Source organism: Mobula birostris, chromosome 2, assembly GCF_030028105.1.
Source record: "Mobula birostris isolate sMobBir1 chromosome 2, sMobBir1.hap1, whole genome shotgun sequence".
Taxonomy (NCBI): Eukaryota; Metazoa; Chordata; class Chondrichthyes; order Myliobatiformes; family Myliobatidae; genus Mobula; species Mobula birostris.
In genome coordinates, this window is record NC_092371.1 from 78,154,536 (window position 1) to 78,182,068 (window position 27,533).

General features: G+C 46.3%; 1 protein-coding gene across 6 annotated transcripts in view; it reads right to left on the minus strand.

Moving 5' to 3' along the window:
- LOC140187862 (protein CBFA2T2-like) overlaps positions 1-27,533 on the minus strand; it is a 221,545-nt gene that overhangs the window by 57,178 nt on the left and 136,834 nt on the right. For all 6 annotated transcript variants that reach the window (XM_072243700.1, XM_072243664.1, XM_072243658.1 and 3 more), the window contains exons 5-8: positions 26,383-26,561; positions 8,977-9,203; positions 6,645-6,730; positions 2,070-2,262 (exon numbers count right to left, since the gene is read on the minus strand). In XM_072243700.1, coding sequence (XP_072099801.1) covers positions 2,070-2,262; positions 6,645-6,730; positions 8,977-9,203; positions 26,383-26,561 — 685 coding nt within the window. The remainder of the gene's footprint in view (positions 1-2,069; positions 2,263-6,644; positions 6,731-8,976; positions 9,204-26,382; positions 26,562-27,533) is intronic.

Sequence of the window (27,533 nt, forward strand, 5' to 3'; positions counted from 1 at the left end):
CAATGGGTTGAGGAGCCCAAGAGATTCTGCAGAAGCTGGAAATCTCGAGGACCTCAGCAGGTCAGGCAGTATCTATGGAGAGGAATAAACAGTCGACATTTCAGGCTGAGGCACTTCATCATGATGAGAAAGGAAGGGGGCAAAACCTAGAATAAGAAGGTTGAAGAAGAACTGGCCACAAGAGCCAAGATCTCCAGTCACCACCCATTTCAATTCCACTTCCCATTTCCAGACCAACATGTCTGTCCATGACCTCCTCTATTACTACAATGAAGCTAAACATGGGTTGGAGGAGCCAATTCTCCTATTCCATCTTGGCAATCTCCAACCTGATGGCATGAACACAGGTTTTTTCACTTACCTTTGTTTCCACACCTCCAACCCTCCATCTTTATTTTCCCTCACTTCAGTGGCCTTCCCCTCCCCTACCCTCACAACCTCCCTCCAGTTGCCCGCCCACTTCCATTTATTCCTCTCCTATCATATTCCTTCTTCTTCTGCCTTTATGTCTTCTAGCTATTTCCTCCCAGTTTCTCACTTCATCTCCCTCTCCCACCCACCCACCTTTACCGTCACCTGGTCTCACCTGTCACCTGCCAACTTGTACTCCTCTCCCACTCCCCACCTTCTTATTCTGGCTCTTGTCCCCTTCCTTTCCAGTCCCGATGAAGGGTCTCAGCCCGAAACGCCGACTGTTCGTTTCCCTCCCCAGATGCTCCCTGTCATGCTGAGTTCCTCCATCATCCCGCGTGTGTGGTTCTTCGAGTGAGGAGCCCAAGAGTGCCCACTGATCCTTGGAATGTTGTCCTGGAGTGAGTCAGGGGGCAGAAACCTGTCAGCCAGGGTGTGGTGAGGAACAAACTGTATGAGGAAGGAAGGAAAGGAAAGGTATGTTGCATCCAGAGTTTCTCTGGTTAGCGGGCGATTTCCCTCCACGCCTCTCTGACGTAGTGGGAAACTGCGTACGAGGCAAGTTACAGCAGTGGTTTGCCATTGCCTTCTGCTGGGTGAGTTTCCAAAGAGATCACCAGCTCGTAACCCAACACAGATGGAAAGCATGCAGGGGAGCTGGCTGGATTCGAACTCGGGACCTTTCGTCCTGAAGTCCGACGCTGATGCCACTATGCCACCAGCTGGGAAGGGGGTCCAGAAACAGTTTCTCGCTGCACCCTAACTGTGAAGCTGCAGCAATACCAACGGAAAAATCTACCCAGAGGACATTCACTTCCCCAGCATTAAAATCTCTCAGCCTGATAAGAATTTCAGAGTTCAAAGGAAAAGAGTAATTCTGGAAAGCCCTTGATCTTGATACAAAAAGACAACCCAATTTCCCTCTACCTGGGTTCCCCTCTAACCTGCGAGCTTGTACCCCTCCCCAAACAAGATGTTATTCACAGCCTGAGCAGCCATTTTTGACTCACAGGACAGGCCAATAGCATGCTTTAATCTTCAGTCACTGGTTTTGTATAGAATCCTACAGTGTGGAGGCAGGCCCTTCAGCCCATCAAGTATGTGACTATCATGAAGCAACCACTCACAGTCATCCTGTTTTATTCCCATCAGTTCCCTTCCCTCTCCCCTACTCCCTTCCCCCACCTGGTTTCAACCCTTCACCTGCAGACTAGGGTCAACTTACAGAGGCCAATTAGCCTACAAACCCGCCCGGGGGACCACCAGGGAGAAATGCAAAATGCAAGCCGTTGGGATTGATCTTGAGGCACAGGAGCGGTGAGGCAGCAGATCCACCAGCTGCACCACCCATACCTGGTCCTGAAGAAGGGCCTCGGCCTGAAACGGCAACTGTTGGGTGGGGGTGTGGGATGTTGTAATAAGCTGGGAGATGGTAGGTGGAAAAGGCAAAGGGCTGGAGAAGAAGCAATGTGATAGGAGAGTAGACCATGGGAAAAAAGGGAGGAGGGGCACTGGGGGAAGTGACAGACAACTTGGAATCAGTAGGTTCCTCCCAATTTACCCGGAGCAACTCCATTTTCTCTCTTGACACGAAGGATTCAGATCAACACCCTTCCCCTTAAAGACTAACCAATGTGAGGGATCAGAGCGAAGCTCACCGGACTGAATGGCGTCCACGTTCCCGGGGCTCAGCTGTCGTAGGTGAGTGGTGCCACCCTTCCGCACATCCTCGGTGTCATTGTAACGCCTCATCCAGTAGTTCAGCTCTTCGCGATCTGCCTCCTGGCAGCGACAGAGGACGGCCAGGGACCGCCGGGTCTTCTCCACCATGTCCATAATGCAGTTCAGGAGCTGGAAGTGAACAGAAGGCTCGTTCGGCGGTTGCATTTGAAGGAAAACGACAAGACCCAGTCGGGACACCCTAACACATCCCTTCTAGAAGGCAAGTTTATGGGGACACCTCCCAGACTGCCAGGTGATGAGAACAAGTGTGAAGATTGACCATAATGACCCCGAAATAAGAATGCAGTCTTGATGGAAGGCATCATGGAAACAGGCCCATCTGTTCCATACCGACCAAACTTCCCATCTGAACTCGTCCCATTTGCCTGTGTTTGGCGCAAGTCCCTATAAACCAAGGGTTCCCAACCTTTTTTATGTCATGGACCAACACCATTAAGCAAGGGGTCCGAGGATCCCCGGTTGGAAACCCCAGCTCTAAACCTTTTCTATCCATGTACCTGTCTGTATTCTGCATTCTGTTCGTCCTTTTTAATACCCTGATGTACTTATTTGGTGGCAGGGTGGAGATATGTCTCCACCAAAGGAGGTGTAAGGTGCTCCTTCCCTCCACCAGCCGGCAGATCACCCTTGGGCAAGGTGTAACACTGGCTTAGCCCACCAATCAGGGTCACGTGAACCCACGGGAGCAGGTGGTGGATGGTCATATGAGCAGCTGGAGCATATCACAAGTCCCGGTTATGCGACCACGGACACCAGGCAGACAATCTCTGTAGAGCATTGATAATGGCTGGGGTCACCTGTCTTGGAAAGACACTGCCCAGAAGAAGGCAATGGCAAACCACTCCTGTAGAAAAATTTGCCAAGAATGATGATGGTTACGGAGAGGGCATGATCGCCCATGTCATAAGACATGGCACATAACAAGCAGGCGATGTACTTATGTATGGAACGATGTGTCAGGATGGCATGCAAACAGATGCTTCTAACATTAACCTCAGTACAATAATAAACCAGTACCAACTGCAATTTCAGAGAAGACGGAATGTACTATGGTTCCTACAGTGGGATGAGACTAATATCAGAAGGTACAACCTCAGAGTAGTCCCTACCTTAGAAATTACTAGGCTTACCCATAGCCCTCTATTTGTCTAAGCTCCAAGTACCTATCCAAAAGTCTCTAAAAAGATCCCATTGTATCCACATCCACCACTGTTGCCGGCAGCCCATTCCACACACTCACCACTCTCTGCGTAAAAAACTTAGCTCTGACATTTCCTCTGTACCTACTCCCCAGCACCTTAAACCTGTGTCCTCTTGTGGCAACCATTTCAGCTCTGGAAAAAAGCCTCTGACTATCCACACAATCAATGCCTCTCATCATCTTACACACCTCTATCAGGTCACCTCTCATCTTCCGTCGCTCCAAGGAGAAAAGGCCAAGTTCACTCAACCTGTTTTCATAAGGCATGCTCCCCAATCTAGGCAACATCCTTGTAAATCTTCTCTGCACCCTTTCAATGGCTTCCACATCCTTCCTGTAGTGAGGTGACCAGAACTGAGCAGAGTACTCCAAGTGGGGTCTGACCAGGGTCCTATATAGCTGCAACATTGTCTCTCGGCTCCTAAATTCAATTCCATGATTAATGAAGGCCAGTGCACCGTATGCCTTCTTAACCACAGAGTCAACCTGCGCAGCTGCTTTGAGTGTCCTATGGACTCATATCCCAAGATACCTCCGATCTTCCACACTGCCAAGAGTCTTACCATTAATACTATATTCTGCCATCATATTTGACCTACCAAAATGAACCACTTCAAACTTATCTGGGTTGAACTCCATCTGCCACCTCTCAGCCCAGTTTTGCATCATATCAATGTCCCGCTGTAACCTCTGACAGCCCTCCACACTATCCACAATACCTCCAACCTTTGTGTCATCAGCAAACTTACTAAACCATCCCTCCACTTCCTCATCCAGGTCATTTATAAAAATCACGATGAGTAAGGGTCCCAGAACAGATCCCTGAGGCACACCACTGGTCACCGACCTCCATGCAGAATATGACCCGTCTACAACCACTCTTTGCCTTCTGTGGGCAAGCCAGTTCTAGATCCACAAAGCAATGTCCCCTTGGATCCCATTCCTCCTTACTTTCTCAATAAGCCTTGCATGGGGTACCTTATCAAATAGTCATAGTCATAGTCATACTTTATTGATCCCGGGGGAAATTGGTTTTCATTACAGTTGCACCATAAATAATTAAATAGTAATATGTAAATTATGCCAGGAAATAAGTCCAGGACCAGCCTATTGGCTCAGGGTGTCTGACCCTCCAAGGGAGGAGTTGTAAAGTTTGATGGCCACAGGCAGGAATGACTTCCTATGACGCTCTGTGTTGCATTTCGGTGGAATGAGTCTCTGGCTGAATGTACTCCTATGCCCCACCAGTACATTATATAGTGGATCGGAGACATTGTCCAAGATGACATGCAACTTGGACAGCATCCTCTTTTCAGACACCACCGTGAGAGAGTCCAGTTCCAACCCCACAACATCACTGGCCTTACGAATGAGTTTGTTGATTCTGTTGGTGTCTGCCACTCTCAGCCTGCTGCCCCAGCACATAACAGCAAACATTGCCTTGCTGAAATCCATATACACTACATCTATTGTTCTTCATTCATCAATGTGTTTAGTCACATCCGCAAAAAATTCAATCAGTGTCGTAAGGCACGACCTGGCCTTGACAAAGTCATGCTGACTATTCCTAATCATATTATACCTCTCCAAATGTTGATAAATCCTGCCTCTCAGAATCTTCTCCATCAACTTACCAACCACTGAAGTAAGACTCACTGGTCTATAATTTCCTGGGCTATCTCTATTCCCTTTCTGTAATAAAGGAACAACATCCGCAACTCTCCAATCCTCCAGAACCTCTCCCTCATCATTGATGATTCAAAGATCATCGCCAGAGGCTCAGCAATCTTCTCCCTCGCCTCCTACAGTAGCCTGTGGTACATCAGATCCAGTCCCGGTGACTTATCCAACCTGATGCTTTCCAAAAGCTCCAGCACATCCTCTTTCTTAATATCTACATGCTCAAGCTTTTCAGTCTGCTGCAAGTCAGCACTACAATCACCAAGATCCTTTTCCATAGTGAATACTGAAGTATTCATTAAGTACCTCTGCTATCTCCTCCGGTTCCATACATACTTCCCCACTGTCACATTTGGTAGGTCCTATTCTTTCACGTCTTATCCTCTTGCTTTTCATATACTTGTAGAATGCCTTGGGGTTTTCCTTAATCCTGCCCACCAAGGCCTTCTCATGGCCCCTTCTGGCTCTCCCAATTTCCTTTTTAAGCTCCTTTCTGTTAGCCTTATAATCTTCTAGATCTCTAACACTACCTAGCTCTCTGAACCTTTTGTAAGCTTTTCTTTTCTTCTTGACTAGATTTATTACAGCCTTTGTACACCACGGTTCCTGCCGTAACTTCCCTGTCTCATTGGAATGTACCTACGTAGAACTTCACACAAATATCCCCTAAACATTTGCCACATTTCTTCCGTACTTTTCCCTGAGAACATCAGTTTCCAATTTAAGCTTCCAACTTCCTGCCTGATAGCCTCATAATTCCCCTTACTCCAATTAAATGCTTTTCTAACTTGTCTGTTCCTATCTCCCCCAATGCTATTGTAAAGGAGATAGAATTATGATCACTATCTCCAAAATGCTCTCCCACTGAGAGATCTAACGCCTGACCAGGTTCATTTCCCAATGCCAAATCAAGTACAGTCTCTCCTCTTGTAGGCTTATCTATATATTGTGCCAAGAAACTTTCCTGAACACACCTAACAAACTCCACCCCATCTAAACCCCTCAATCGATATTTGGGAAATTAAAATCTCCCAACACGACAACTCTTATTATTACACCTTTCCAGGATCTGTTTCCCTATCTGCTCCTCGATATCCCTGTTACTATTGGGTGGCCTATAAAAAACACCCAGTAGAGTTATTGACCCCTTCCTGTTCCTAACTTCCACCCACAGAGACTCCGTAGACATTCCCTCCATGACTTCCTCCTTTTTTGCAGCCGTGACACTATCTCTGATCAGTAGTGCCAAGCCCCCACCTCTTTTGCCTCCGTCCCTGTCCTTTCTGAAACATCTGAAACCCGGCACTTGAAGTAACCATTCCTGTCCCTGAGCCATCCAAGTCTCTGTAATGGCCACCACATCATAGCTCCAAGTACTGATCCACTATGGTCTTATGGTTGTCCCCAGTGTCCTTGGAATAGGGGGGATTAAAACATAATCTAATCGAGGTTTTTAAGATGTTGAAAAATTTTTGATTGAGAGAGGCAATGCATTTCCTCTAATAACCAGCCGGAAAATATTAGAATGATTGGAAAAGGGTATAGATAGTTGGCAAAGGGTCAAATTGTCTCCTTCCGTAAGTCTTTGAGAGCAGAACGGAGGACCTACGTGATCCAAATGTTTCCATTCTTCAGCCCACTCCCGATCAGTTAACCGGTGATCGATCATCTCCTCCTGATAAACTCCACGGGATCCTGCAGCAACATAACCACAAAGAAATGCTTACAGCTGGAAAACAGCGGTGCTTTCAAAATTACTTTAGTTTTGTGCTGAGTGGGATGGCCAACCCCTCAGAGTTTGGAAAGAGACACCCAACGAGTTAAGTACATAACTTGACAGGGCCATGAGATAAGGAATGATGAATGAACACCAGAAACCGCAAACATTAACAGCATATGCCTGGCTGACATACTACGTTTTCCTCTGTAGCAGGCTTTATCTTGCAAAATATTAAAGTTTTTTTTATTTAGACATACAGTGTGCAACAGGTCTCTCCGGCCCAATGTGCCACACCGTCCAGCAACCCACCTATTTAACCCTAACCACGGGACAATTTACAATCACCAAATAGCCTACTAACCGGTACATCTTTAGACTGTGGGAGGAAACCGGAGCACCCGGATGAAACCCATGCAGTTCAGAGGGAGAACAGACAACACCGGACTTGAACTCTGAAGTCCGGAACAGCATGAGTTGTAATAGCATTGACTAACTGCAAGGCTACCGTGGTGCCAAGTGCTAAGAGGGATGGCCAACCCCTTGAAGGATCTGGCAGAAGCTTTGGAAAGAGACATCCAGTGAGTTAAGTATATAACCTGACAGGGCAGTGAGATAAGAAATTATAACTGAACACCAGAAAGCACAAACATTAACAGCATATGCTCGGCTGACATACTCTGTCTTCCTTTGTGGTAGGCTTTATCTAGCAAAACGTTAATGTCCTCTGTGCCAAAAGTAAACGTCTACAAATTGGACCCTGCCTTGATTTCTACCTGCACAACTCAAATTTTAAAATAAAATCCATCTTCTCCCATGTTTGTTTAACTGGTTCAGCATGCTTGTGTATGAGATGGCAGGCATGTTGTTGTAAGGAATCTCACACCCAATAGAACTTCCTTACTAAAGCTGTTTGCCACTGTTATAGTTCCCTGGTACTATGTTCAAGAGAACCTCCTTCAATGTGGGAGTGGTGGAGCACAATGGAACAGTTGAGGTATGAGGAGGGTAGAGAGTGTTCCAGCTGAGGGGACCCTGTTCTGAGCCTACATTCTTCATCAAGGCAACTAAAAAGCCAAGCGGATGGCTTTTTCTTTCTTTCCTTATCTCTCCTCTCCCCCTTCTCTTTCTCTCCCCCCCCTCTCTCTCTTACAAATCAAAATCACTGAGCTCTCCAACCTGGAATAATTAGCTCAACCGATGACCCTTTCACCTCCGCATCAGAAGATAGTGATGTTGAGCGTCCATCTACTCTACATTGGCACTCTAGCCCACTACTAAAGTAGTACCCCATTGCAGTCCTTTACAAGGCAAGTTAAAGATCTCTTGCATAAGATGCCCCTTGGCTCTAATTGGCAGAGTGCCTCCGTTATGCTGGATGAGATCAAAAAGGCAGTTATAGCTGGTTGGGCCCACCAAATGTTCGATATTATGGTCTCACTACCCTGTATGCTGCAAAACTCCTTTTGCTGGCCTCGACATGAAAGAATTGGAGGCAAGAATAGAACGCACTGACACCATCATACAGTGTGTGGTACCACACCATCAATTTCTAAGCTAGATTATCTCAGTGGTTTGTGCACACATTTTAGCTGCTGCTTTTCCAATCCCTTTGGCTCCATGGGCTTTGGGACCTCCAGAAACCAAGATGCGATACTGTAAATGTGTGTTCTTTCCCTCTGATCTGGAGCGTTGTTGCAGGAAAGCAGCCTCCACCATCTAGAACCCCCAACACCCAGGTCATGCTCCCTTCTTGCTGCTTCCATCAGGAAGGAGGTACAGCAGCCTCAGGACCCATGCTAACAGGTTTAGGAATGGTTACTACTCCTCAACCATCAGGATCTTGAACTAGAGGGGTTAACTTCACTTTCCCCATCACTGAAATGTTCCCACAACCAATGGACTCACTTTCAAGGACTCTTCATGTCATGTTCTTGATATTTATTGCTTATTTATTTATTAATATTACTTCCTTATTTTAAATTTGTTGTATTTACTGTGAGTGCCTGCGAAAATGAATCTCAGGATTGTATATGGTGGCATATATGCAATTTGATAGTAAATGTACTTAGTAAACTTTTATTTTGATTAACCCATGCTGCGACAGAGGCTCTGTCCACAGCGACCGTCCACACTGATGCTAAGTATCAGCACTGAGAAGGCAGTTATGGCTGCCACCAGCCTCCCACCCACCCCGCTTTGCCCCGACGCCCACTGCGCTCACCGTGATGTCGGTGCCGGTCCCTGTATTCGGGTGGTCTCTGAGGGTCCCTGTACAGGTGGCTCATGGTCACGTCGTCCAGGCTGTAGTGCTGCAGAGGGGGAGGAGTCGGGTGCAGCTGGCCGTTGGGCGGGGGCGGCAGGCTGACGCTTGGGCTGTGGCGCTGGGCGGGGCTGATCGTGCACACCCGCTTGGCTGGGGGGTCGCGGTCAAAGCCATTTTCTTTATTCCTGAGGGAGTAACATTACAGTGAGTGAATGAAGCTTTCAGGAGGGATAGACACTGTCTGCAAACAAGGCTGAGACTGGCTGGGAGAAACATTCATTGCACTTCACGGTATCATGATAAAGAAGGCAAAGCCTCAACTCCACACGTTATCTGAAAGACAACAGCACCAAGATGGCAGTACTCCCTCAGTACTACACAGGAGGTCACTGAATACTCTAACTTCTACAGATTGTCTACTGAAGGTATCCTCGCTATTGCATCACAGTCTGGTACGGCAATTTCAACGTGCAGAAACATAAGAAATCGCAGAGGTTATGCATCACGGGCACATCCCTCCCCCATCATCGGCAGTGTCTACAGGATACTCTGCTTCAAGAAGGCAAGATCTATCTGCAAAGATCCCAACCACACGGGCCATGCCATCTTCTCACAGCTCCCACCAGGGACGCCCGAAGTCCCAAACTTCCAGGTTCAAGAATGGCTATTTCCATTCTCGAACCAACCAGGACAATCCTAATAACTACCTCAGAATAGCAACACTATGACCACTTTCTACCACAATGGACATTTATTTATTCTCATCGTGATCCTTCTTGTATAATTTATGTTTTTTTCTTCTGACAGCTGTCAAGTCAATTGTCATTTAACTCTATACATGCGTATAACATACATAAACATATAATGTATGTAAAAATGAGATGTTTCTCTGAACCATAGTGTACAGCACAGTAGTGCACATATCACACATGATAACTCATGGTCACGTAAAGATAAAATCTACAGATGAATTATACATAAATAACAAACTAAAGTGCATAACTTAAACACTGTAAGTTACGGAACAGATTAACCACTGACACTTTGAATATGATGCGGCAGAGAGTTCAGAAGCCTAATATACTGGGGGGAGAAAACTGTTTCTCATCCTGACTGTTCTTGTTTTTATAAAATGGACCCTCCTGCCTGATGGTAGAAAGTCAAAGAGGATGCTGGATGGATAGGTGGGATTCTTAATAATACTAAGCACCCAGGCTATACAGTGCTCCTGATAAATGTCCCTGATGGATGGTAGGGAGACCCCAGTGATCCTCTCAGCTGTTCTCAGTCCTTTGTAAGATTTTCCAATCTGATGCTGCGTCTGTGATGCTGCTGTAAGTAAATTATTTGTTGCATCAGAGTACTAACAATAAATTGGACCCTGACGTTGAAGTGCAGCCTGGATTTCGTGCTCGGTAGCTCTTGAGCTCACAGCCTCCTGACCGAGATTCCACGGCTGAGAGCTATCTCAGTTATACCACCCCAGCGAAACAGTATCGGACTCACTTCTGAGCCAGCAGACTGTGCGATTATCCCCTCTCTGAGACTTTAGCACAGATTTCAGTCAGCCCAGGAATGCTTTGCACTCTCAAGAAGTGCCAAGAGCACCAACTGAACGAGGGGCAGCATTGGTGACGGACAATATTTATTTACCCAATAACTCAAAATAAGGGTGAATGATCTGGCTGTATACACATTTTTTTCTCTTAAAGGGATCCTGCTGTGCACTGTTTTGATTTCTGTTCATTGGCGATGAAATGATGTGGGTAAGAATACTGATGCCCATCAGAAGCAACTTTTTTGATATTACTTCATGATGAATTATTATTTATTTTATTTTATTTACTGAGACACGGTGTGGACCAGGCCCTCCCGTCCCTTCGAGCTGCGCCACCCGGCAATCCCGATTTAACCCTAGCCAAATCACAGGACAATTTACAATGACCAATTAACCTACCGACAGGTACGTCTTTGGAATGTGGGAGGAAACCCACACAGTCACAGGGAGAATGTACAAACCCCTTACAGGCAGTGGTGAAAATTGAACCCAGGTCGCCTGTACTGTAAACCACTATGTAACCACTATGCTGACGTGTGCCCCACTAATGGATCACCCCGCTGACAGCCTTCTTCCTGCCACAGTCCTGGGGGTGAAAATGAAAGCGGTCAGAGGAGAATGGCCAGAGTGGTTCAAGGTAACCACATGTAACCACAGTGGTGTGCTGAACAGCATCTCTGAATGCACAACACATCGAACCTTGAAGTGGAAACACGAGGAAATCTGCAGATGCTGGAAATTCAAGCAACACACATCAAAGTTGCTGGTGAGCGCAGCAGGCCAGGCAGCATCTCTAGGAAGAGGTACAGTCGACGTTTCGGGCCGAGACCCTTCGTCACCACTGGTAACCGGCAGCCAGCCAGAATAGGATCCCTTTACTCCCATTCTCTGTTTTCTGCTGACCAGCCAATGCTCCACCCATGCTAGTAACTTCCTTGTAATTCCATGGGCTCTTATCTTGCTAAGCAGCCTCATGTGCAGCACCTTGTCAAAGGCCTTCTGAAAATCCATGTACACCATGTCTACTGCATCTCCTTTCTCTACGCTGCTTGTAACTTCCTCAAAGAATTGCAGTAAGTTTGTCAGGCAGGATCTTCCTTTCAGGAAACCATGCTGGCTTTGGCCTATCTTGTCATGTACCTCTAAGCACGCTGTAATCTTATCCCTAACAATCCATTCAAACGACTTCCCAACCACTGAAGTCAGGCTAACAAGTCTATAGTTTCCTTTCTGCTGTCTCCCACTCTTCTTAAATATCAGAATAACACTTACTATTTTCCAGTCATCTGGTACAATGTCAGAATCTATCAATTCTTGAAAGATCATCATTAACACTTCCGCAATCTCCTCAGCTACTTCCTTCAGAACCCGAGGGTGCATTCCATCAGGTCCAGGAGATTTATCCACCCTCAGACCATTAAGCTTCCTGAGCATCTTCTCAGTTGTAATTTTCACTGCACAAACTTCACTTCCCTCACACTCTTGAATGTCTGGTATACCGCAGATGTCTTTCACTGTGAAGACTGATGCAAAATACACATTCAGTTCCTCTGCCATCTCTGCATCTCTTATTACAGTATCTCCAGCATCATTTTCTATTGATCCTATATCTACTCTCAACTCTCTTTTACCCTTTATATACTTAAAAAAGCTTTTAGTACCTTTTTTGCTATTAGTTGCCAGCTTCCTTTCATAATTTATCTTTTCCTTCCTAATGACCTTCTTAGTTTCCTTCTGCAAGTTTTTAATAGCTTCCCAATCCTCTATCTTCCCACTAGCTTCCTTGTATGCCCTCTCTTTTGCTTTTACTTTGGCTCTGACGTCACTTGTCAGCCATGGTAGTGCCCTTCTTCCATTCGAAAATTTCTTCCTATCTGGAATATATCTGTCTTGCACTTCCCTCATTTTTCACAGAAACTCCAGCAATTGCTGCTCTGCAGTCCTTCCTGCAAATGTCCCTTTCCAGTCAACCTTGGCCAGTTCCCCTCCCATGCCATTGTAATTTCCTTTATTCCACTGAAATACCGACACGTTAGATTTTCCTTTTTCTTTTTTTGGGGGGAGGCGGTGAAGACACTGCCACATTTAAATTGGCACATGAATGTGCAGGGAATGGAAGGATATGGATTTGTGCATGCAGAAGGGTATCCTTCAGTTATATTTTTCATTATTAGTTTTATCAGTTTAGCACAATAATCTGGGCCTGAGGGCCTGTTCCTGTGTTTTATCGTTTCATGTACTTCCTCACCTCTCTCATTTTAAGACACTCCCATTTCTTGGGATTGTTTTCCCTTCGCTGCTTCGAGATCTCACATTGCTTTGGTGCCAGTCTTTGGTTAATGCTCTGAGTAAGTCTGTTGGGAAGTTTTGCTTTGTTAAGGGCACAATACAAATTGAGATTCAGAACTGTTCATACAAAGGGCAGCAGAAACCTGCACCCATGTAAAGGGTTTTACAGATGAAAATATTCAGGGAATTGATTTTGAAATCTTCCACTTTCTGCTTCTGTATTAACAGAATTAATTTTTCCATGAATCAGCAAGGAATTACGTCAGGCACGCAGAAAAAAAACTAAAAGAACAATAGATACACAGAGTATAGAACAGTGACAACAGATAGAGGATGGAACCATAGAAAAGAATCGGGATCAACTTTAATATCACCAGTGCATATCGTGAAACATGACATCTTTGTGGGAGCAGCACAATGCCATACATAAAATTAAAAAACGGTGAATGACAGTATATTATATATACTTAAAACAGTTAAATTAACTAAGTAGTGCAAAAACAGGAAAAAAAAGTATTGAGGTAGTGTTCATGGTTTCAATGTCCATTCAGAAATTGGATGGCAGAGGGGAAGAAGCTGTTTCTGAATTGCTGAACATGAACACAGAATAGCACAGCACAGTGTGACGTGCCGACCTTCTAACCTGCTCCAAAATCAGCCTAACGCGTCCCTCCCGCACAGTCTTCCATTTTGATTTCATCCATGTGTCTCTTAAATGTCCCTAATGCATCTGCCTCTCCCACCACCCCTGGCAGCATGTTCCATGCACCCACCATTCTCTGTGTACGAAATCTACCTCTGACATCTCCCCTGTAGTTCCTCCAAACACCTTAAAATTATCTTGTATCAGCCATTGAATCACTGGGGGAAAAGGCACTGATAGTCCACTTTATCTCTGCCTCTTATCATCTTGTACACTTCTGTCAAGCCAATACTCATCCTTATTCACTCCAGAAAGCCAGAGGAAATCAGGGGGTCAGGCAGCACATCTGGAGGGAAATGGACAGTTGATATTTCGGGTCGAGGCCTTTCGTCCGGACTAAAATAACACAGAGCAGTCAGAGGTAGCTTCATATCACTCTCTCTGCATCAACCACAAAGGAGCTACCTCACCCAATCTCAGCACTGGGCCCACCATTCGGTCACTTACTTCTCTTTGAGACACTTTAGAAATCTGGGTCAGGGCTCTGCCCCAGCATGTGTACTTCCTAAACACACAAAATTCTGCAGGTGCTGGAAGTCCAGAGCAACACACACAAAATGCTGGAGGAACTCAGCAGGTCAGGCAGAATCTATGGAGGGGAATAAACAGTCAACGTTTCTGACCAAAACTCTTCATCAGGACTGGAAAGCAAAGGGGAAGATGCCAGGTGAGGGAGAAGGTGAATGGGTAGTGGGGGTGGGGATGAAGTGAGAAGCTGGAGGTGATAGGCAGAAAAGGTAAAGGGCTGAAGAAGAAGAAATCTGACAGAAGAAAGTGGACTATGAGAGAAAAGAAGGAGGGGCACCAGAGGGAGGCTATGGGCAGGTGAGGAGAAGGGAGAGGTGGGGGAAATTACCAGAAGTTCTTTAATTCTCCCCTCCACTACTCCTACCACTGACTTTTTGGCCTCCCAACTGAGGGAAATAGAATACAGAACCGTAAGGCACAGGAACAAGCCCTTCTGCCTAATACAAGCTAATCCCATCTGCCCACACATGGTCTATATCCCTCCACGAGCGGTTCATGTCCCTCTCTAAATACCTCTAAAACATTATCATAGGTCCCTTCCAAATATTCTATCTATATCCTTTTAATCTTATGCATCCTCCTGCCATCCCGCCAGTCTTGGCTGTTCAAATGAGAATAGCCCCAGTCTATCTGACTTCATTTCATTACAATTTTCTATTTCTGGCCACATCCTCGTAAACCTTCACTGCAACGTCTCCAGGCCAGGATCACTGATAAGGTGAAGTAAGGTTCGAGACCTCCCCTTAACCTTCCTAGAGCACTATGGCTCAGAAACAGGGTCTGTGGTCCATCTAGGCTAAGCCAAATTGTTACACTGCCCATTCCCATCAACCTGCCATAGCCTCCCATCCATGACATTGTCCAAATTTCTCTTAAATATTGAAATCAAACCTTCCTCTAGCAGTTTGTTCCACCCTCTGAGTGAAGAATTTCTCCCTCAGGCTCCCCTTCAATATTTCATTTCACCCTTAACCTATGACCTCAAGTTCTAGTCTCACCCAATGTCAGTGGAACAAGCCTGCTTGCAGTTACCCTATCTATACCCCTCATAATTTTGCATAACTCTATCAAATCTCTCCTCATTCTCCTACACTCAAGGGGAAAATAAAATTCTTAACAGGTTCGATCTTTCTCTATAACTTGGGTATATTCAGGAATCCAAATCCTAAATTTAGGGAACACTCTTACAGTATGAATGACTTGCACTGAGGCCTCTTAATGCCTCAGTAAGTACAACCTAATATTTAGCTGTGGCTGAGCAGTCCAATTCTCCTACACCCGCGTTCATTGTTATGATAAAAGCTGACTTGTCCAATTTTGGCAAACTATTTTTTTCTGGAATTTCTATTCTGTAATACAAATGGAATGTCAAACACTCTTCCCAGCTCCCCCCTCCCCTCCCCTCCCCCCAGCTTTACGGCATTTGGATCAGATCCAGTCTCGCTCAGTCCTCTCATCAGCCGAAGCAAATATGAACTGCATCACTTGAGATTTCCCTGTGGCAGGTTGGCAACATGAACTGTTACATTCTTGGCCAAACTGAAGGCAGATAAAGGCATTCCAAAATCAAAATAATCCAGTTGCAACACGTCTCTTATCCATTTTAGTTTGTGCTGGGTGACGAGGCGGCCTGTAGATAGTGAAGCGGGTGACAGGCATGTCCTCCCTAGGTAACAACGGGCACACCATGGACCAATACCACTAAGCAAGGGGTCCATGGACCCCAGGTTAGGAACCCCTGTCCTAGAGGAACTCAGCAGGTCATCTAGTCTGTGCCAAATTCTACCTAGTCCCATCGACCCAAGCCTGGACCACAGCCCTCCATCCAAACCTCTCTGAACCCATGTCCACCAGTTCAGCTGGCAGCTCGCTCCACGCTCTCACCACCCTCTGACTGAAGAAGCTCCCCCTCGGGTTCCCCTTAACCTATGACCTATGGTTCTCATCTCACCCAGCCTCAGTGGGAAAGCCTGCTGGCACTCAAGCAAGTCTATCCGCTTGAATGTTCAGGCTGTACATAAACTGAGGTGCTTGTAACTTTGGGAGGAAATACAATCCATTCTGAGACGCGAGCAAAAGAACAGGGAATGTTGTCCCTTAGGTTTCAGGTTTCAACCACAGTAGCGTTCATGGGTTCATCTGACGGCAGAAGGGGAGAAGCTGTTCCTGAATTATTGAGTGCGTGCCTTCAGGCTCCTGTACCTCCTTCCTGATAGGAGCAATGAGAACAAGGCGTGACCTGGGTGATAGGGTCCTTAATGATGGACGTCGCCTTTCTGAAGCACCACTCCTTGAAGATGTCTTGGGTACTGCGGAGGCTGGTACCCATGTTAGAGCTACTTTTACAAGCTTCTGCAACTTATTTTGAACTTGTGCAAACTACACCCCTCCCCCCATACCAGACAGCTTGCAGCCAGTCAGAATGCTCTCCATGATACACTTCCAGAAGTTTTCAAGTGTTTTAGTTAACAAGCCAAATCTCTCAAGCTCCTAATGAAATATAGCCACTGTCTTACCTTCTTTATAGCTGCATCATAGGCCCTCACAGACAATGACACCCAGGAATTTACCCAATTTCCCTCAGGATTCATAAAGTATATCTATCTATCTATTTGAAACTGCTCACTCTCTCCACTTCTGATTCCTCAATGAGGATTGGTATGTGTTCACTATCTTACCCTTTGGACATCCACAATCAGCTCTTTTGTCTTGCTGACGTTGAGTGCAAGGTTGTTGCTACGACACCACTCAACTAGCTGGTGTATCTCACTCCTGTATGCCCTTTCATCAGCATCTGAAATTCTACCAACAATGGTTGCATCATCAGCAAATTTATAGATGCCAGTTTGAGCTGTGCCTTGCCATATGGTCATGGGTGTAGAGAGAGTAGAGCAGTGGGCTAAGCACACATCCCTGTGGTACACCAGTGTTGACTGTCAGTGAGGTGGAATGGTGTCACCAATCCGTGGATTCTGGTCTTCCAGTTAGGAAGTCAAGGATCCAGATGCAGAGGAAGGTACAGAGGCCTGGGTTCTGTAGCTTTTTGATCAGGACTGTAGGTAGGAATGATGGTGTTAAATACTGAGCTATAGTCAATAAACAGCATCCTGACATAGGTATTTGCATTGTGCAGGTGATCCAAGGGTTCGAGGAGAGACTTTAAGATCTCATCTGCTGTAAACCTATTGTGGTGATAGGTAAATTGCAGTGGGTCCAGGTCCTTGCTGAGGCAGGAGTTGATTTTGGCCAAGACCAACCTCTCAAAGCACTTTAACACTGTAGATGTGAGCACTACTGGACGATAGTCATTAAGGCAGCTCACGCTGCTCTTCTTGGGCACTGGTATAATTGTTGCCCTTTTGAAGCAGGTGGGAACTGCTGACTGTAGCAGTGAGAGTCTGAAAATGTCCTTGAATACACCTGCCAGCAGGTTGCCACAAGTTTTCAGAGTCTTACCAGGTACTGCCATTCACGATGTTGGGTTTCACATTGTAGGAAGTAATGGCCTGGAAACACTGCCAGACTTGACAAGCATCTGATGTCACCTCCAACCTCTCCCGGAATTGTTTCTTGGCTCTTGAAGTAACCTTGTCATACCTGGTTTTCTTATACAGACTTGGATCGCCAGACTTAAGTGCCACAGATCTAGCCCTTAGCAGACTACAAGCCTCCTGGTTCGTCCACGGCTTTTGGTTTGGGAATGTACAGGAAGCTTTCATAGGCACGCACTTGTCCAAGCTCAAAGATGACTGCCTGAACACAGTCTAGTCTATTGAGCCTCGGGACTCACACCTCAGGTTCAAGAACAGTTACTACCTTACAACCATCAGGCTCCTGAACAAAGGGGATAACTACACTCACTTGCCCATCCATTGCGTTGAGATGTTCCCACATCTTAAAGGACTCTTTTATCTTGTTACTTCATGTTCTTGTTATTTATTGCTATTATATTTGCATTTCCACAGCTTGTTGTCTCCTGCACTCTGGTTGATCTTTCATTGATCCTGTTATAGTTACTATTATATGGTGGCATAATGTACTTTGATAACAAATTTACTTTGAACTTTGAAATTTTAACCTTGTACTAGTTTGATGCACTGATGTGAAATGATCTAAGCAGGTGGTATGAAAAGCAAACTTTTTCAAAGTACACGTCATGATAATAAACCAATTTACCATATTTATCAAACGCAAGAATACATAGTGGTTAGCATAACGCTTTAGGGATCGGATTGAATTTCTGCCATTATCTGCAAGGGGTTTGTACGTTCTCCACATGACCGTGTAGATTTCTTCCAAGTGCTCTCATTCCAAAGACGTACAAGTTAGAGTCAATGAGTTATGGGCATGCTGCGTTGGAAGCGTGGCAACACTGTGCCGGGCTGTATTAGTCATTGATGCAAAGAATGCATTTCACTGTCTGTTTCGATGTACGTGATAAAAATAATCTCTTTAGATGTTGGTGTGCCCCAGTGCAGCGGCCTCTCTGGGTCCAAACAATGGTGTAACTGTTTGTCCTTTACATCTTGTTGACATTTACGATAACAAGGCACTGCAGGATATTAAGAACCTCATGTACTGCAGACCAACCCCATCAGCAAGTTGCTCGATAGCTGTGGAGCTGGACTTTATGTGCGTCACATTGGTGCCCGCTATAGCCACCCAAGGAGGAAGACTTCAGAGGGAGTGTGCCGTCCAACAAGTGATGCAAATGATTGTATTGGACTTTTTTTTTTTGGTGATCATACGACCATGTTGGACATTGGTAATGTAGCATTCTGCAAGTCTGGTTCACTGGAGAGACCGAGGGTGGGGCAGTTTCGTCGCCTCGGTTGTTGTGTGGACCAGGTCTTCATGCCACGGGGTTACCTGCTGCAGCTGTCCAGGAGAGGAGTTGAAACAACCGTCCGGGCTAGGTTGGAGGCTGCTCTCTCCCGTCATTGCTTGGTGAAAGGCAAGCTAGATTTCCCTGTCTGTGGCTTCACCAGTGGGAGATGAGGAACTGCTGCAAGCTTGTACTTACGGAAATGTGGCCCCAGAATAGCACCCCATGCATCAAACAACAGGAATTCTGCAGATGCTGGAATTTCAAGCAACACACATCAAAATTGCTGGTGAACGCAGCAGGCCAGGCAGCATCTCTAGGAAGAAGTACAGTCGACGTTTCAGGCCGAGACCCTTCCCATGCATCATTTTGTTTAGGACACCAGGGCACTCAGGAACTTGAGCTATATTATTTTTTGTTGTGACTGTGAGTTCTACTGCTGTCATGATTATATGAGCTATATGCGCTGTATATGACGGTTGGTACTGTGTTTTGCACCTTGGCCCCAGAGGAACACTGAATAACAATTAAACCTGAAACTGAATTTTAGGTTTCAAGTTCCACCCACAGCTCAGGGCTACATTTCACATGTCCCTTGTGGTTGTCTCTTTCTAACTGCCTCGTTAATCTCTTAACCTGATATTACTAAAAACACTGGGATCACCTGGGCAACAATAACCCCACCCTGTCCACCACTCCTCAGCCCTCTCTACAATGATCTTCCACCGAAACCCTTACTCCATTCTCTTGCCACAGTCCAGCACAGGTAAAGCCCTCCCCAGCACTGAGCATGTTTCCAAGGAGTGTTGTCGCAGGAAACCAGCATCCATCATTAGGGACCTCCACTCCACCATCCAAACTATACTTTCTTCTCACTACTGCCATAAGGAAGGGGGTACAGCAGCCTCTAGTCCTGCACCACCAGGTTCAGGACCAGTTATTACTCTTCAACCATCAGAGGGGGATAACTTCACTGAATTATTCCTCAAACTATGGACTAATTTTAAGGTCCCTACAACTTGTATTCTTGATATTTATTGTTTATTTATTTACATATTTTTCCTTTACTTTTTGTATTTGCAGTTTGTTGTCTTTTGCACATTGGGTGTTTGTCTGTATCTGTCATGTGTATGTGGTTTCTCATTGATTCTATGTGCTCCTTCTATTTACTATGAAAGCCCGCAAGAAAATGAATCTCTGGGTACGTACGGTATTTGTACTTTGATAATAAATTTACTTTGAACTTTAATCAGGTGCTGACATTTCCAGCATTTTCTCTTCCTACACCACAGCAGTGATTTGGAATTAGAATTGGTTCACAGACTTACAGTCACATATGCACCACGTGCAACTGTAGGAACATGTGCAATCTGATCATCGCATTATGGCAAGGGTGTGACCACATGGCAGGGTGCAAAGGTCGACACAGTTGTTGCCAAGGCAAACAGTTAATTACTGGGAAACACTGGCTAGAATGGGACTGTTTTATTTGGAAATAACATGCATAAAATGACAAAAGAACTTACACGATAGAGAGGTTTCCTTAGCAATGAACTCCATAAATGTGGAAAGTTGTTTAGCAATTAACGCTCAAAGTGCAGGAAATGACAAGATAAAAGAGCCGTTAAATGAGTGTAGCTATCCCCTTTTGTTCAACAGCCTGATGTTTGAGGGGTAGTAACTGTTCTTGAACCTAGTGGTGTGGGTCCTGAGGCACCTGTACCTTCTACCTGATGGCAGCAACAAGAAGAGAGCATGGCCTGGGTGGTGAGGATCTTTGAGGATGGATGCTGCTTTTCTATGGCAATGTTTCATGTAGAGGTGCTCAGTGGTTGGGAGGGTTTTACCCATGATGTACTGCGCTGAATCCACTATCTTTTGTAGGATTTTCCACTCAAACACATTGGTGTTCCCACTCCAGGCCGTAATGCAGCCAGTCAGCTTACTTCCCACCACACATCTACAGATGTTTGCCATGGTTTGAAGTGAATTGAATTGACTTTATTTCTTACATCCTTCACATACATGAGGATTAAAAATCTTTATGTTACGTCTCCATCCAAATAAGCAATGTGCAATCATAGTAATTTATAATAAATAGAACAGCCAATGTAATATAGAGTACACTCAAGTCAGCGTGAGTTCATCAGTCTGATGGCCTGGTGGAAGAAGCTCCACAGACTCCTGAAGAAGTAGAACACTGTCGTGCTTTCCTTGCAATTGTATTTATATGATGGGTCCAGGACAAGTCCTCTGAGATAGTGACACCCAGGAATTTAAAGTTACCAAACCTCTGATGAGCACCAGCTCATGGACCTCTGGTTTCCCTCTCCTGAAGTCTATCAGTTCCTTGGTCTTATTGACATCGAGTGAGAGGTTGTTGTTATTACACCACTCAGACCACCGATCAAGGAACGGGTCTGTAGCCCAGATATTGAACTTTTTGCTGTTGGACTCCGGCCATATTATTTGCCAAGGGAAATCTCACATGCAATTGTGGTTGTTGTGTACATCCCTCCCTCTGCCAACCCGACGTCAGCGTGTAACATCATTTACACCGTCATAGCCAGATTACAAACCCAGCACCCGAGTGCCCTCATTACCATCTTGGGTGACTTCAACCATGTTACCATGGCTAGAACACTGCCCAACTTCACGTAGTATGTCAGCTGTACAACCAGAGGGGAGAGGACTCTGGATTTGATGTATGTTAACGTTATGGATGCGTACAGCTCCTCTCCCCTCCCCCCACTGGGAAGGTCAGATCACAACCTGGTGCATCTAAAACCCTGCTACATGCCTCTGGTGAAGAGTAAACCTGCAACCTCAAGGACAGTGAGGAAATGGTCAGAGGAGGCTTATGAGGCGCTCCAGGGTTGTTTTGAGGTGACAGACTGGCAGGCACTCTGTGAGCCACATGGAGAGGATATTGATGGGCTCACAGAGTGCATCACTGATTACATCAACTTCTGTGTGGACTGCAATGTTCTGATAAGAACTGTCCTTTGTTATTCAAATAACAAGCCATGGGTAACAGAAGACATTAAAGACATCCTGAACGCTAAAAAGAGGGCGTTTAGAGATGGAAGTAGGGAGGAGCTGAGGGCAATACAGAGGGACCTGAAAGCCAGGATCAGGGAGGCTAAAGACAGGTACAGGAGAAAGCTTGAGTGGAAACTCCAGCAGAACAACATGAGAGAGGTCTGGAGGGGGATGAGGACTATCACTGGGTTCCGGCAAACTAGCAACAGAGGAGCTGAAGGCAGTGTGGACAGGGCCAATGAACTTAACCTGTTCTTTAACAGATTTGACATTGTGGCCCCTGCCCATCCCCCACGAGTCATCTGTTGTCTGCCCCCAACCAACACATATTCCACTCTCCCCTCCTACCCCTCCTCACAGTCCCCCACCCTGCTCTCATGACTATACCCCTTCCCCGCATGAAACCACCACGGTGGGCTTCACAGCTGAACAGGTGAGAAGACAGCTGAAACGTCTCAACCCAAGCAAGGCTGCAGGACCGGATGGTGTCAGTACCAGGGTGCTCAAAGCCTGTGCCCCTCAGCTATGTGAAGCACTTCGCCATGTCTTCAACCTGAGCCTGAGGCTCCGGAGGGTTCCTGTGCTGTGGAAGACGTCCTGCCTTGTCCCTGTGCCGAAGACGCCGCGCCCCAGCGGCCTCAATGACTACAGACCGGTGGCATTGACCTCCCAAATCATGAAGACCCTGGAGAGACTTGTTCTGAAGCTGCTCCGGCCTATGGTCAGGCCACACTCAGGTCCCCTCCAGTTCGCCTACCAGCTCCGACTAGGAGTTGAGGATGCCATCGTCTACCTGCTGAACCGTGTCTACGCCAACTTGGACAAGCCAGCGAGCACTGTGAGGGTCATGTTTTTTGACTTCTCCAGTGCGTTCAACACCATCTGCCCTGCTCTGCTGGGGGAGAAGCTGACAGCGATGCAGGTGGATGCTTTCCTGGTGTCATGGATTCTTGATTACCTGACTGGCAGACCACAGTATGCGTGCTTGCAACATTGTGTGTCCGACAGAGTGATCAGCAGCACTGGGGCTCCACAGGGGACTGTCTTGTCTCCCTTTCTCTTCACCATTTACACCTCAGACTTCAACTACTGCACAGAGTCTTGTCATCTTCAGAAGTTTTCTAATGACTCTGCCATAGGTGGATGCATCAGCAAGGGAGATGAGGTTGAGTACAGGGCTACAGTAGGAAACTTTGTCACATGGTGTGAGCAGAATTATCTGCAGCTTAATGTGAAAAAGACTAAGGAGCTGGTGGTAGACCTGAGGAGAGCTAAGGTACCGGTGACCCCTGTTTCCATCCAAGGAGTCAGTGTGGACATGGTGGAGGATTACGAATACCTGGAGATACGAATTGACAATAAACTGGACTGGTCAAAGAACACTGAGGCTGTCTGCAAGAAGGGTCAGAGCCGTCTCTGTTTCCTGAGGAGACTGAGGTCCTTTAACATCTGTCGGATGATGCTGAGGATGTTCTACGAGTCTGTGGTGGTCAGTGCTATCATGTTCGCTGTTGTGTGCTGGGGCAGCAGGCTGAGGGTAGCAGACACCAACAGAATCAACAAACTCATTCGTAAGGCCACTGATGTTGTGGGGATGGAACTGGACTCTCTCACGGTGGTGTCTGAAAAGAGGATGCTGTCCAAGTTGTATGCCATCTTGGACAATGTCTCCCATCCACTACATTATGTTACTGGGTGGGCACAGGAGTACATTCAGCCAGAGACTCATTCCACCGAGATGCAACACAGAGCTTCATAGGAAGTCATTCCTGCCTGTGACCATCAAACTTTACAACTCCTCCCTTGGAGGGTCAGACACCTGAGCCAATAGGCTGGTCCTGGACTTATTTCCTGGCATAATTTACATATTACTATTTAACTATTTAAGGTTTTATTACTATTTATTATTTATGGAGCAACTGTAATAAAAATCCACTTTCCCCTGGGATCAATAAAGTATGACTATGACTATGCCTAGACAAGAGTTAGAAAGGAGGTGATAAAACAATTTTCTCCCAGAAGAAGAAGGAGTCTAGACTTCATTGTTTCAAAGAGTCAGAGGATAGAAACAGGCCCTTCAGCCCACCTGGTGAATGTTGATCGCAGCATCCTCCCTGCAAGTCCCAGCTGCCTGTGTTTGGCCCCAAACCCCTCCTCTCCATGTACCTATTCAAATGCCTCTTAAATGGTGCAATTCCACCTGCCTCAACCAAGTCCTCTGACAGCTCATTGCAGGCACTCACTAACCTCTGTGTAACAACATTCATCTCTCAGGTCTCCTTTAAATCTTAAAGATGTAAAGATGAGCTTTATCTTTTTTTTATTGATTTTATTGAGATACAGTAGGGGATCAGCCCTTCCAGCCCTTTGAGCCACGCTGTCTAGCAATCCCCCAATTTAATCCTAGCCTAATCATGGGACAATTTACAATGACCAATCAACCTACCAACTGGTACCTCTTTGGACTGTGGAAGGAAACTGGAGCACCCTAAGGAAACCAACATGGTTCGCGAGGAGAACATACAAAATGGCAGGAATTGAAGCCGGGTCCCTGGTACTGTAAAGTGCTGTGCTAACGACTACACTACCGTGACACAGGTCACAGGAAACTTAAGACCATAAGACATAGGAGCAAAATTAGGCCATTCAGCCCATCAAGTCTGCTCCGCCATTCCATCATGGCTGATCCCAGATCCCACTCAACCCCATACACTTGCCTTTTCGACATATCCTTTGACGCTCTGACCGATCAGGAAACTATCAACTTCTGCCTTAAATATACCCATGGACTTAGTCTCCACCGCAGTCTGTGGCAGTGCATTCCACAGATTCACTGCTCTCTGGCGAAAAAAAATCCTTCCTTAGCTCTGTTCTAAAAGGTTGCCCCTCAATTTTGAGGCTGTGCCCTCTAGTTCTGGATACCCACACCATAGGAAACATCTTCTCCACATCCATCCTATCTAGTCCTTTCACATTCAGTAGGTTTCAATGAGATCCCCCATATATTCCTCTAAATTCCAGTGAGTACAGGGCCAAAGCTGCCAAACACTCCTCATATGTTAACCCCTTCATTCCCGGAATCATCCTTGTGAACCTCCTCAGGACCCTCTCCAATGACAACACATCCTTTCTGAGATAAAGGGCCCAAATCTGTTAACAATACTCCAAGTGCAGCCTGACTAGTGTCTTATAAAGGCTCAGCATTATCTCCTTGCTTTTATAGTCTAACCCCCTTGAAATAAATGCAAGCATTGCATTTGCCTTCTTTACCACAGACTCAAGCACTGTATGTCACATACAGTGAAATGGATCACTTGTGTCCAATCAATTCAGCGAGGATTGTGCAGAGCAGCCTATAAGTGTCGCCACGTTTCCAGCGCCAACATCGCATGCCCACAACTTACTAACCCTAACCCGTTTGTCGGAAACTGGAGCACCCAGAAGAAATCCCATGTGGTCACAGGGAGAACATACAAACTCCTTTACAGACAGTGGCGGAAATTGAACCCCTAACTTGCAATCACCGGTGCTGTGACGCGTGGCGCTACCCGCTACTCTACTGTTTAAGGTGGGAGGGATAAGCTCAAAGGAGATGTGCGGGGCATGTTTTTGCACAGAGGCGCTTGAGAGGCTGATAGAAAGACACATATACGCACAGAAATGAGCAGAGAATGGAAGAATATGGACATTATGTAGGTAGGAGGGATTAGTTTGGCTAGGCATTTAAAACTAGCTTCATTGGTTAGGTACAACATTGTGGGCTGAAGCGTCTGTCCCTGTGCTATACTGTTCTATATTCGAATTACTAGTTCAACTGGGTCAGCACAACATTGTGGGCCCAAGGGTCTGTTCTGGTGCGATAATGTTCTGAGTTCCAATTACTAGTTCAGTTGGGTCAGCACAACATTGTGGGCTGAAGGGTCTGTTCTTGGGCTATACTGTTCTATATTCCAGTTACTAGTTTAATTGGTTGGGCACAACATTGTGGGCCGAAGGATGTGTCCCGGTGCGATAATGTTCTGAGTTCTAATTACTAGTTCAATTGGGTCAGCACAACATTGTGGGCTGAAGGGTCTGTTCTTGGGCTATACTGTTCTATATTCTGTGTTATAGAGTCATAGAACACTACAGTGCAGAAACAGGACGTTTGGCCGATCTCTTCCATGCTGAACCATAAATCTGGCTAGTCCCATCGACCTGCAGCTGAACTATAACTCTCCATAACCCCCCCCATGTTTCATCAGAACTGGGAGAAGAGAGGTGCAAATTAGATGCTTTTGCTGAGTTTTTGCAACATTTTCTGCCTGGAGAATAGCAACAACATGGTATAACCAAATACATCACATCCTCGTCTTGAGCCGTATGGACAGCAGGACGCCAGTGGGCACGTCGGTCAGCGTCAGCGGGGACCGGACTTACCTCTCTGGGCTGCTCCTCTTCCCGTTCTCGTTCACCTCCAGCAGGTCGGTAGAGTTGACCGGGGATGTGGCGTTGGCATTCAGCAGCAGGTGCTCGTGTTGGGCCAGGTACTGAGCTGGTGTCTGCTTGGCAGAGCGCGCACAGTGCAGTAGTTCCCGCTGGAGCAGGGGCAAGTTGGCCTGGTGAAGGAGAGAAAGACCACACCGTGATTCACCGCGGTCGGGCACCACGCACGCCCAGGTACCTCCACTGCATTTATGTAGAGCCTTTAATGCTTACATCTGACTTGGCATGTCACTGAAGCCTCTTGCAAATTTCTACAGATGTATGGTGGAGAGCATTCTAACTGGTTGCATCACAGCCTGATGTGGAGCCTCCAACATGCCCAATGCAAAGGGTTGTAGTCTCAGCCAGCTCCATCACAGACACAACCCTCCCCACCACTGAGGACATCTTCAAGAAACAGAGCCTCAAGAACACAGCATCCATCCGGGGCGTGCCTCCTCCTCGTTACTATCATCAGGGAGGAGGTACGGGAGCCTTAAGACCTACACTCTACAATTACCAACAGCTTCTTCCCCTCCGCCACCAGATTTCTGAATGGCTATATCCGTAAATAAAAAAACAAGTACAAGTTTTAAGAAGAAGAACTGCAGGGCCCAGAGAGCTGAAGGCACAGCTGGCTGTGGGGGAACGAATAAAACAGCAATGTGGAGGAAGGTAGAGCCTGAGGAAGATGGTGTGACTGGTGCACTGGTCAGAGATAAAAGACGGGGAAGGCCCAGGGGAAGTCTGTAAAATGGAGTGGTTGCCAGACCAGCTGCCAATCTAGACCAATGAGCTTGGGTCATTATTATTCTGTTGGGCAGCAGCCAAAACTGCTGACCCGTCCAGCATTGTCCACACTTCCACATAGAGCACTACAGCACAGAAATAGGCCATTCGGCCCATCTAGTCCGTGCCACATTGTTATTCTGCCTAGTCCCATCGACCCGTACCCAGACCAAAGCCCCCAATACCCCTCCCGTCCATGTACCCACCCAAACTTCCTTTAAGCGTTGTAATCGAGCTCGCACCCATCACTTCAGCTGGCAACTCATACCACACTCTCACCACTGAGTGAAAAGGTTCGTCCTCATATTCCCCTTAAA